Source organism: Cotesia glomerata, linkage group LG8 (genome assembly GCF_020080835.1).
Source record: "Cotesia glomerata isolate CgM1 linkage group LG8, MPM_Cglom_v2.3, whole genome shotgun sequence".
NCBI classification, from domain to species: Eukaryota; Metazoa; Arthropoda; class Insecta; order Hymenoptera; family Braconidae; genus Cotesia; species Cotesia glomerata.
Genome location: NC_058165.1, coordinates 12,985,574 through 12,997,974, shown reverse-complemented (window position 1 = coordinate 12,997,974; position 12,401 = coordinate 12,985,574). Strand labels below are relative to the sequence as shown.

The 12,401-nt window shown below is 30.5% G+C and overlaps 4 protein-coding genes and 1 long non-coding RNA gene across 5 annotated transcripts; all 5 read right to left on the bottom strand.

Annotated features, from left to right (window-relative positions):
* Positions 1-400: 400 nt before the first annotated feature.
* LOC123270113 lies at positions 401-3,346 on the bottom strand. Its single transcript, XM_044736050.1, has one exon. It carries the CDS (start codon positions 3,344-3,346, stop codon positions 401-403), a length of 2,946 nt encoding a protein of 981 aa, XP_044591985.1.
* A 945-nt stretch (positions 3,347-4,291) lies between these two features.
* Positions 4,292-5,308, bottom strand: LOC123270112. The gene has a single exon (XM_044736049.1). It carries the CDS (start codon positions 5,306-5,308, stop codon positions 4,292-4,294), a length of 1,017 nt encoding a protein of 338 aa, XP_044591984.1.
* Positions 5,309-5,818: 510 nt separating this feature from the next.
* LOC123270650 lies at positions 5,819-7,461 on the bottom strand. Its single transcript, XR_006510660.1, has 3 exons — positions 6,731-7,461; positions 6,507-6,588; positions 5,819-6,062 (listed from the first exon to the last, which is right to left on the bottom strand). It is a non-coding gene; the product is annotated as an uncharacterized LOC123270650 (long non-coding RNA).
* Positions 7,462-7,980: 519 nt separating this feature from the next.
* LOC123270111 lies at positions 7,981-11,073 on the bottom strand. Its single transcript, XM_044736048.1, has 5 exons — positions 11,035-11,073; positions 9,595-9,753; positions 9,309-9,510; positions 9,039-9,221; positions 7,981-8,957 (listed from the first exon to the last, which is right to left on the bottom strand). Exons 1-5 carry the CDS (start codon positions 11,071-11,073, stop codon positions 8,788-8,790), a joined length of 753 nt encoding a protein of 250 aa, XP_044591983.1. The 3' UTR covers positions 7,981-8,787.
* On the bottom strand, positions 10,972-12,270 carry LOC123270635. Its single transcript, XM_044736767.1, has 4 exons — positions 12,189-12,270; positions 11,851-12,034; positions 11,600-11,765; positions 10,972-11,523 (listed from the first exon to the last, which is right to left on the bottom strand). The coding sequence occupies exons 2-4, from the start codon at positions 11,998-12,000 to the stop codon at positions 11,474-11,476; spliced, it is 366 nt and encodes a 121-aa protein (XP_044592702.1). The 5' UTR covers positions 12,001-12,034; positions 12,189-12,270; the 3' UTR covers positions 10,972-11,473.
* Between the last annotated feature and the right edge of the window lie 131 nt (positions 12,271-12,401).

The following is a 12,401-nucleotide window of genomic DNA, read 5'->3' as shown; positions in this document are numbered from 1 at the left end:
TTTTATAAAAAAATCACAATATAAATTTTTTCACTAACGGAGCATAAATTTCTGAATTTTCATTAAAATACATGTTTTATAGCACATCTTTGTATTTCAAATTATTTTGATCCGAATGATTTCTCTCATATATTTGAATATTTTATTCAATTATAGAGTGATTTGGAATGAACATTTATTACCTACTTACTTTGAATTGGTTGTCGATGTAATAAATAATTTTATTACTTTGACGTAAAATCATTTTTATCTCCCAATTATTTTAGTTGAAAAATACTAACAAGTGACTTAGGTGTCGCTTACCTACAGTATAAATTGAATCGATAAGATCAATTATTTTTAAATCAATATTTTGCCGCTGGTGGCGTTTACTGTCACTGGTGCAAGTATGGCGTCTATCCTACAGCTTCTTAAATACAAAGTTCTTCACAGAATTTTCTTCTTTTTCACTACTTAAATACAAATTTAATGACTGCCAAGAACGAACTCTAGATAATGCTACATATAATTGACCATGGTTGAATACATCTTTTGTGAGATCAATGGCTATTCTATCAAATGTCTGACCCTGAGCTTTATTTATGGTCATGCAAAATGCAATTTTTATCGGAAATTGGCGTCTTTTAAATGTGAAAGGGTAAACATTATCACAATATAGTGTAATACGATTAATAAATACAATTTCTCCAGCCTTATCACCCGTCAATATATTACATCGCAAGACATTAGTTGATAAATCCAATACCATCAACCTCGTTCCATTGCACAATCCTTCACTTAAGTTCAAATTTCTTATCAACATCACTATAGTATTTTTTCGCAAGCGTAGTTTGTGAGGTGGAAAATTGGGGGGATTAAGAGTATTGAGATATTCTGGCAAAATTGCGTCAGTCATGTCTCCATCATCACAATTTTCGGTACTATCTATAGCCGTATAAATTTTTTCAGTCGTTTCATTTAGAAGTTCAACTACTTGTTCATTGATAATATCAACATCAACATTTCTTGGTGATAAAATAACTGATCCAGTAAGTTCGTTGAAACACTGCGTCCTTATAATGTTTCCATACAGATATTCAACGATATTATCAGCTTTAGAAACAGAACATTCCTCAGGTAGAAGAAGGTTATCATTTACATCATTTAATTTTCCATCGCCCACATCCAGCAAGAACTGTGAAAATTCAATTTCTTCTGGTAACGCTCGCATATTTTGTGATAACGTAAATTTATGAAAATTTCTCCACAAATGACTGTATTTTATTGATAAGTTAACCATTTCACTTCGAGTGGCATGGGTTAGAACAGGAAGAAGTTGACGAAAATCTCCTCCTAATATCATCATTTTACCACCAAATGGTACGTCAATATTCATTATATGTCGCAGCGTTCTGTCGATTATCTCTAAAGAATATCTAGGAGACATAGGAGCTTCATCCCAAATAAAAACATCTACACTCTTTAAATATCTACCTTGATTTGAATTAGGTTTAACGTTTGAAGATGAATCAGAGAACATCGGGACAGGTAAACCAAACGTTTTGTGGACAGTTTTTCCGTTAGGTAAAAGAGTTGCTGCGATACCAGTATAAGCCATTGTAGAAACAACTTTGCCTTGGCTTTTTAGTAAATGCCACGACGTTGTGTATATAAAAGTTTTTCCTGAACCTCCCGGTCCGTCAATATAAATACAATTAGATTGATGATCACTTTCGTCATTGATAGCCTGCATAACGAAATCAACAATCTCTTTTTGTTTTAAATTTAATTTGCGATAATATGCTCCAGATTCATCATTACTTACGTTTTGGGTATGAAAGTCATCAAGAATATCTTCTGTTTCATCTATTTGGGGCATTTTTGGGAAATTAGAGAGACTAACACCTTCTTTGTTAAGCATAAAATTTATGAATCTATATGCTCTTTGATTACCATCATTTACACCAAAGTGACTGTAGAAATCTTCGGACATATGTTCTTTAAATTGTTCCCATAGTTCTTCAGGATAAAGAGGCTGACAGTGGATTAATATACGTACAAATAAACATCGCAACTGTCGGGGCATCATCCACACTACAGCTTCACTCATTGTACGTTTCCATTCTTGATCATCTTCTATTAATCCTAACGCTAGGCATGCACTTGTGAAAGTTTCACATACTTCTCCATTAACTGTTCTAATATCTTCGTAACTTATTGCACCCTTAACATTGACAAGTAAAAGCCGAAGATGAAATAATTCTACTTGGGCTGGACTAATTGAATACATACGACCAATTACATTGAAATGTTTTCGACGTGGTTGCCAGTTGTAATTATTAGTATTATCTATTTTTTTAAAAACGTAATGGCGTGGAATTTCGCTGTATGTATATTGTCTAGCCTCTGTGCTCCGTTCGTTCAATTTAAAATAATCTATTAGCATTGATTGTTTTTGTAACGCTTCTTGTAAAGCAGTTTCATCGCAATCTTCGTTTATTGTAATATTTTGTTCATTCTGTAAATGTATTGGTAAACGAATAATTGAGTGGCTTTTATCTTGTAATGCTTTTGATGTAATTCGCCAAACGGCTTCAACGGGACCTACATACCGGGCATCTACAAAATCGCGGATTTCATCGTGGTTCACTGCAGCGTCAGATTCATTTTGAGGATGTTGGGTATTATGAGTTGTGTCTGAGTTTGTACTATGCAGATTACCATTAATTGTTACTGCAGCTTGGTCATGACCCTTGTAACAGTATTTACATAGATACTTGACTGCTGTGGAGGATGCAACTACTTCAACGTTTATGTGACAATTGAATGTCAAAAGTAACGTTTTATTATATGGTACTACGTATCGATTATCAAAAATAAATTCATTGTTTCGAGTAAATGTCATTCCATCGTTTTTACGTTGATAAAAAGGATATCCATTTTCATCCATAACAGTTTCATTCCGAAATGCTTTGGGGAACTTTTTAGAACATTTTCCGTCAATTAAACACCAATCACCGCAGGGGCCGTGAAGCATATTTCTTGTAACGATATCATATAGCTTGGGCTCAAGGTCTTTATTTGGTATTTCAGCACATATAAATTTATCAACAATATCGGGAGTTTTAATTTTAAAACCACTTTGCAATGTAAGTAACATATGCAGATGTGGTAACCCACGCTTTTGAAATTCAATTACCCACTTATAAGCAATAACTTTGCCGAAAAGTTCAGTCTTAGTTATTAGTTGGATCAATGCATTTTTTTTAAAATCAAATACACGTGCAACTAAGTTTGGTCTATCAGAAGCCGTCTGACCTGGTAATAGATTTTCTGTAATTTCAATCCACTTTGGATTACAAGTCATGGTTATAAAAAAATCCGGTTCACCGAATTTTCTAACGATTGACATCGCATCTTGATTCGGTTGTAACATATTACGTGGAGAACAGGTGAATGTCGAAGGCAGTATCACTACTTTACCAATATTGCAAGGTATATTACTATTTTCATTTCTTGATTTCAAATGATCTAATAATCCCTTATATGATTCTGCCCGTAACTTCTTTTGGTTGAACCTGCAGTAATTTAATCTATCTTAATCTATTAATAATGAAATTTTTAATGAACAGTTACGCATAAAATTGGTTACGACCTTGATTTTTCCCATCTTCGATTACTGCTGTGCTGCTTATACAAACATCTCAGGCAAATTACAGCATAGATTGCAGCGTAAAATAAACTCATGTATAAGATATATTTTTAAAATTTCGAGATTTGAGCACACTACTCCGTATTATAAAAAATTAGGCTGGTTAAAACTTGATGTTAGAAGAGATTATTTCATAGCTTGTTTATTTTACAAAGAAATAAAGTTAAATTACTGTCAATTATTTAAATCGAATTTAGAATTTCTGCCGATTGTGCTAAGGAGAGGTGACGTCAGGAATGATTATCTACGTCTGCCAAAAAGTAATTGTGCAATTTATGAAAACTCTTTCCTAATTCATGGTATAAAAGTTTGGAACTCGTTACCGGCCGAAATTACATTAATTGACAATTTCGAACAATTTCAACAGGCTTGCTATGACTTCTTCTTACAATAAATGTTAATGTTATTATTTCTCTGTTAATATGTTATTATTTTAAGAATTAATATGTTCTTACTTTTAATAATTTAATATCAAATATTTAAATTGTATTAAAAACACTGTATCAAATGTATACATGTAAATGATAAAATTTATGTATTGTTGATGGTCCTGAAGGAGCTTAGAACTCTAGGATCAAATAAATTTTTCTATCTATCTATCTATCTATCTTTTTCTATTTTTACATAACTATCCACTACCCACTGTTGAGTTAAACGACGGCCCATCAGAAAAACATTAAATTCATCACGAATTGCTAATTTATACTTATAATAGTCTGCACGAGTTACCCTTCGTGTCGTTTTCTTAATATAAGGTATACTGTCATGCCATCCTTGATTACCATAGGGATAAAATAGAGGATAAACCCAAGGTTCGGTATTAGGATCCATCGTACTTAATCGTCGAAGAGTTTTAGTATTTTTATTTGCAACTGTGATATATGATTCCGGTATCTCACCATCAGCAGTAGTAGAAAAAATTGCCGCGACTTCATTTACCCTTTGAAAGTTGTACCGTCGGGCATCCATACCGGGCTTCAAAGTAAATAACAGACTCAATTCAGGTTCAATAACGTTTCCATGTGTATCACGCGTAGAGTTACTGTCTATAACATCCTTCATCATCTGATATGACCCAGCAAATACATTATGATCACGAATAATACAATCTATTGTTTTAAATAGTTCTAAATCACATTCAATATTTCGATTTAAACGTATTTCTGCCGCTTCATTGGTATCTACAATGAAGAGTTGACCGTAACTTGGCGTTTCGTCAATCGGTGGATACAATGCCGTATTCATTTGGTAATAAATTTGTCCTTGAATTTTGAAGCAGTACGGCCCTCTTCTCTGGGAACTGAGATTGTATAAGTTTGCATTGAATGATGCAAATGAAAAGGAACTGTTATAATTTCTTATTCGGTCAAAGAAATTTCTTGACTTTTCATGAGTTCCTTCAAATAAGGATTTTAAAATTACTGGAGGTTCGGGCATCGGTTCCAATTTAACTTCTCCATGTCGGCAACACTCATTGAAAGAGTTTTTTTTATTCGCAACTTGTTCAAGGGCGAAATGTCTTGACAGACAGTGTTGACATATTATGTTCATTGGGCCTATATAATCTTCACGTATCGTATCATGATTATTGAGTACATGAAGTACTGTATCACTCATGTTGGTATTTTGTATTGAAACACTTTTCGTAACTGCAGTGGTTTCGTGAGGTGTTTCGATAGTATGTAAGGATATATTAGTGGATGTGAACGAAGTTTCACATACCTCTGTCAAAGTTTGCTCATCTCTACTTATAGAATTACTTGTACCACTTACAGGAAAACATTCTCATCAATCAGATTACGAACCAATAAATTCAAATTTTCATTCTTTTTCTGTTTTCGACGGTTTCGTTGTTGTTCATTTCTTCTTTCTCTGCGTGCTTTTTTAAATTCGGCTTCTTCGGCTGGTTCTCGATCAATTTTCCTACGTGGCATACTTACAGATAAAGATAAACTAAATAAGAAATAAAACAGAAGTAATTGAGAAGTTTACAATATAAATGATTTTTTAATGTCAGGGAAGGTTATATTATAAAGCTATAGATTAAAATCAAGAAATTTATTAAAATAAGTTACAAAAAATAATAAACAATTTAATTTATTACAAAGATATATGTCTATACGATTTTATGATATCATTTCAATTTCATTTTCATTCAATTCATATATTGTGTAATTCAAGGTAGCGTGGTATATTCTTGGTACTGGCGTTTATGTTCTAGTATATTCTTATGTAACGATCTTAATATTTATTTTTTATGGTAAAAAAAAAATTTCTGTAGCCTTATCGTTTTTTTTTCTTTTTTCGGTCAAGTTCTGTTCTAGGTCTGAATTTTGATTATCAGATATTACTGTACCGTTTTCCTCGGAACCTGAAACATAAAAAGTATGCATTAAAATTAAGTTCAATATAAATGTACAATAAAGAAGCGCCACAGGACAATTAAGTAAGCATATATTCATGAATGTGAGATATTTTACGAGAAGTCAAAGAATAAGATTATGACCAGAATTTTAATTATAGTTGTGATATCGTTAAAATCGATAAATGATTGACAGAGCTGCGGCAATTAGTCTCATAATTAGTAACAAATAATTAACTTTGAATTTGTCAAATTAATGCTCGATAATTTAAAAATCCTGATAGATGTATTATAATGTATTATAAATTTCGAAAGATTAAAAGAAAATCCGGAAATTAACTAAAGCTGACTTTGATTATCAATGATATTGATGTATATTAAAATCCATCAATTACTCATGGTATAATAATGGACGAATAAAATTATGACACATAGAATTAAAAATTATCTTACCTATTATATCTGAAGATAATAACGCTACTTCCCTGAGATTAGCAGATCCTTAACCTCAGAAATTAGAAAAATATGAGCGTATCTGAAAGTAAATGCACATGTTATGAGTAATCATCTATAATTGAAATTATTATTATATTTATCGAAATTTGTATTATCACCACAATTATATTAATAATTGTAATTAAAAATTATAACTTTTATGTGCAAAACTAAATACTTACAGAAAAATGTATACAAGTCCTCCTGAACTTTTGAACGTAGGTAAATCAAATTTATCTTAAAATTGTTAATTGCCTTTGAGCGACTACGACGTTGTTTTGAATTTTAACATGTATAAAATAAGAAAACTGCATCGGCACTCGTAGTCTTGGTAATAACGTATTTTTTCCGATCCCAATTCAATTTATATCAATGTATACGTGTGCAAACACATGAGCCATAGAAATTAATTTATTTTACATGCAAGTTACTTGTCACTGAAGTGTCAAGTATAACTTGATATAACTTGATCATACGATAAAAGTAACTGACGATTACGTTATCTGTACAGATTTGTAAACCAATTAGAAATGTCGAAATACAAATGAATGTCATTGATAAAAATTTTTCTGTCGTCAATTACAGATTATACACTGCACTAAATGATAGGTGATGATTGAGGATATTCATAACAATAATGGAGTCGTAATCTTAAGTGTTATTATTTATCTTAGAAATTAGTATATAATAATTAAGTCCAGTTGTAGTTGTAAGTACTTTACTAATCGTAAACCATGACAGAATTGCAAACAGCGATCTGTTTAGTTGTACTGGAGTAAATATTTGTATGATTGAGTTTAATGACCGGTAAATTACCAACAAAATAACCATTTGACAATTCTTCAGTAAATCATCGCAAAGGTAGTACACAACGGAAGAGTTAATAATAATCTATTCAATGGGCAGTTTTTAAATAAACGTAACATATTCGAGATTTTAAAATAAATAATAATTATTACGGTTAGCCATTCGAATAAAACAATATTGAATAGTACATGATAGATAAAAATAAATCAGTACAAAATGGATCGATACATATTAGATAAAAGATCCTGTCAAACTAATTAAATTTTTCATGTTCAAAAACTGTCAATGAAAATTAATTTTACTTAATATTGTTAAAAAAAAAAAATTTTAATTAATAATGAAAATCATTTAAGTTTAATTTATCAATCTCGGTTTGAAATCTTATAAAGATGCATACACTCATATAATTTCAATTTGGTAACATTAAATAAAATTAAATAATAAAAATAATAAATAAATACCTTGACAATTTTGACTGCGACTCTGAAATATGAACACAATAATTTCCTAAAGTAAAATAACAATAAGCAATTCTGAATTAGAAATATTTATTTAAATTATTATTTATTTATTCAACACAGAAAATAGAAACATTATATTTATCTTGTTAGTTACAAAACTATTTGGCAACAGATATTTTTATAATTTTATCTTAGCATAATGAATCTTAATATTACCTATTTGTAACCTATCGCAGTTTTTATAATCTAAAATCACGTACTTTCAGTACACTTAATTAACGATATGATTATTATACATATATCAGGTATCAGGTAAAATGTAATAGTCTTTGTATTTACTGACTAATACTGCGATAAGTATCACAACTAATGAGAAATATAATAAAATCAATATATTAAAATACAGAAAACTTAATTTTCTTTAAGAAAAGATGAGAAATAAGTAAAAAAAACAGTTTGCATGCACTGTCCATTATTTCATTTCATTGACGAAATTTTTCGCCATACATAGCGGCACAGATTTATTTTGAGAATCGAAACGATCATTTAAAAAAAAAAAAAATATATATTAAAATACAGAAAACTAAGTCTTCTTAAAGAAAAAAAAAAAACTGAAACGAGAATAACTGTCATCTTAATTAGATGAGTGCTATTAAAATTAAAATAGGAATTAGCGGACAAGTACTTATTGTCACGATTCAGTATGAAAATAAAAAACTATTTGAAAACATAAAAAAAAACCGAAAAATTAAAAAGAAAATATTTTTCATGCACTGTGCATTATGACATTTTGATAACGAAATTTCTTGCCATACATAGCAGCACAGATCTTTTATAAGAATCGAAATGACTAACGTAATTAAAAAATATTAATAAGAGTATTGACTGTTTTGTTAATTTAAATTAAATACTGGCGTAGGAATACTTAATTATATCAATTAGTCAACACAATCTGACGCAATATCATAAACTTAACCTACTGTAGGTTTTTTAGTGGCGACGTTAGAGTCATCAACAGCTTTACGCTTAGATGGAGTGATCATCCCTAAGCGTCGCATTTCGCTCTCAGTTAATGGTGGCTTTGAGGCGTCCAGAGAAACATCGGCACTGCTGCGGACAGTCAAAATAGTCGATACTTCATCTAGAACACAAAATTAAGCATAATTAGACTCTATTAACTGATAAACATAATAAAATAAATAATTCTATCGAATGTACTTACTTCTGTCCAAACCAGACTCGCAAATTACTTTAATGTGAGCTCCTTGAGGGAAAGTAATGGGGAGTCGGTAATCGTGCACATGGACTCGCAATTTAAATTTTCCATCTATGATCACCCCACTGCCAATTGTCGAACCAAATGAAACAACCGGTCCGAATGGTAACTTTAACCAACCAGAAACAGCTGAAACAATTTTTCAAAAAATTATTAACGAAATCGTAATTTAACAAAATAAGATAAGTAGCGTAACGTTTGAATATGAAAACTCACCCAATCGACCACGCTCATTTGGTGCATCCTCGAGTTTAACAACTCTTGGTGGTGAATTATCGACGTCATCTTGAAATAAATTTCGCGCAACTTGGATTGTCGATGAATTGGTAACCGACAATTCAATTAATCCGACGTTGTCCGCAGGGTTATTGAATTTCACGTTAACCGCAGATGCTTTTGCGCGCGTAATTGTAATAACCTTAAAGAATATTCAACAGTTATATTTTGTCGATTGTATAAAAAAATTCCAGTTAAAATTTTAATTTCGAATAAAAATACTTACGTTACGTATGCGGAGAATTGTGGAAAATTCCGTGGCTTTTTGTCCCCAGAAAAGCACTCTGACTCGATTACCGGTACCATTGTTGACAATGATTTTAAATAGCGATGTCGTGCCGTGGCCCTTGCCGCTAGGAACTTGTTTCGTTCCTCTCAACTTGGTCTACGTACCCTTGAAGTTCACTATAAATGGAATAAAAGATTTTAATTAAATGTACAGATGTAAGAAATAATAATGCTTGGGTTAAAAATGCATGAGAGTTACTTTATTTTTAACCCAAACCCAGCCATTAATGCTCACGTGCGTATGAAAAAAAAATGCTAAAGTTTAAAATAGTTGTCATGTGGAATATATAAAGTAATGATAAATAATTTCAAGATATATTATTTAATTATCAAATTTTCAATTGAAACTTACATTGTGTCATCACCGACCACCCAGTAATTAATTTCCTCTTCTGTAGTGAATTCACTTATCGCGGCTTGGTTAGTCATTGTTTTATAATGTAATACGCAATTAATAATGCACAAATGCTTTTAAGAAAAATTTATGCGACCGTACTCGCTGAATGCCCGGTGTGGAAAAGGACCCTATCCACATGCAGGAGAGTTTGGTTGTAGTAATTGCAATGCTGCCAATTGCCAAACTTAAGAAAATTGCCAACAGCAGCGCCTGCTTGTTTATAAACAACTATAGTTATACCGGAGTGAAAGTTCGTAAATTCAGTTTAATGGCTGGTAAATTACCAAAAAAGTAACTATTTAGCGAATCTTCTAGTAAATCAACTTAAGGGTAGTATACAATGGAAAAGTTTATAAAAATAATTTATTAAACGTGCGTTTTTTAAACGCAACATATTAGAGATTTTAAAATAAATAATTATAATAATAATAATAATAATAATAATAATAATAATAATAATAATAATAAAAATAAATTGTACATAATCGATATAAATTAGAAAAAAGATCCTGTCATCCTCCTATATTATAAAATAGATGAAAGTCTTGAAGTTAGTCAAAGGTCGAAACTCGCATAAAAACGGGCCACGATTCATTATTGGTTAAAATTTAGGCGCGCGCGTAGCGCGCTATTCAAATTTCTAGTCCCATATTATAAAATAGATGAAAGTCTTGAAGTTAGTCAAAGGTCGAAACTCGCAAAAAAACGGGCCACGATTCATTATTGGTTAAAATTTAGGCGCGCGCGTAGCGCGCTATTCAAATTTCTAGTACTAATTAAATTTTTCATGTTGAAAAACTTTTAATAAAAATTAATTTCACTCGATATTGTTAAAAAAAAAATTTTAATTAATTATAAAAATAAAAATTATTCAAGTTCAATTTATCAACCTTGGTTTGAAATTTTATAAAAATGTATACACTCATATAATTTTAATTTGATAACGTTAAATAAAATTTAAAAATAAAAATAAATAAGTACCTTGACAATTTCGCCTTCGACTCTGAAATATGAACACATAATTTCCTTAAGTAAAATTTTGAATTAGAAATAATTATTTAAATTATTATTTATTTATTCAATACAGAAAATAAAAACATTATATTTATCTTAATATTACCATTTGTAACCTATCGCAGTTCTTATAAATTAAAATTACGTACTTTCAGTACATTTAATTAACGATGATATGATTATTATACATATATCAGGTATCCGGTAACATGTAATAGTCTTTGTATTTACTGACTAACACTGCGATAAGTATCACAACTAATGATAGATATAATAAAAAAAAAATATATTAAAATACAGAAAACTAAGTCTTCTTTAAAAAAAAAAAACTGAATCGAGAATTTAATCAAACTGACAAATAAAAAAGCAAATATTTCTGCCAGCAGTTAATCAACGGCAGTTGATTTTAATCCTGAAGTAGGTCTTCGCTTCTTCGTTGAACTAAACAGGAATTTCCTGAAATATTTAATTGATATTTATATATTTATATTATCACTATATAATAATAATTAATTATTGAAAGTAGTCTTACCTTGATGTTGTGGTGGAATGGGAACTTTTAGAGGGTGAAATAAAAAGTTTTCAATAACAACAGTAGATACTTGCGTTGTTGATAATTCAATGGGTCCCACACCATCTTCTGGGTCGTGAAACTGAGAATTCCGTTTTTGCGCCTTTGCACGTTTGATAGTAATGATCTGAAGCAAATGTAGAATTAATATTACATCGGTTATTATCATTGTATCTACTATGTATGTTATTGAAATAATGTATAAAACTTACGGATCGTTCAGATAAGTTACCAAAAAGTTGGGTAGCTGTGTCTCCCCAAAACAGAACGCAGATTCGACTGTTGCCACCATTATTAACAATGACTGACAGAAGATTGATAATCCTGTCATTGAAGGCTCTTCCGACGACCACCTTTTTCATACCTACTACTTCGTCTACATAACCACATAACTCACTGCAAATTAAAATTAAAAAGTAGAAAATAATATTAATGAAATAATAATAGTTATTATTAATCAATGTTGATAGCATCAGTAAAGTCAATCAAAATGGCTGAGACGCATATTTAAAAGAATAATTTAAACGATAGGTATCTGAAAAGTACTTACATACAATCATCATCAACTACCCAGTGACTTATCTCTTCATCACACGTAAAATTGTCAATTACGTATTGTAGTCTAGTCAACAAGTTCAAAAACGTGAAAAATAGAGATAAAGGTCCTAAAAATATGAGCGATGGCTCATTCGATTCGGAATCACCTCTAGAAAAATGTTTTTGAAGGATTTTGGTGCAGGTAAAAAATTGCAATTGTTATTAA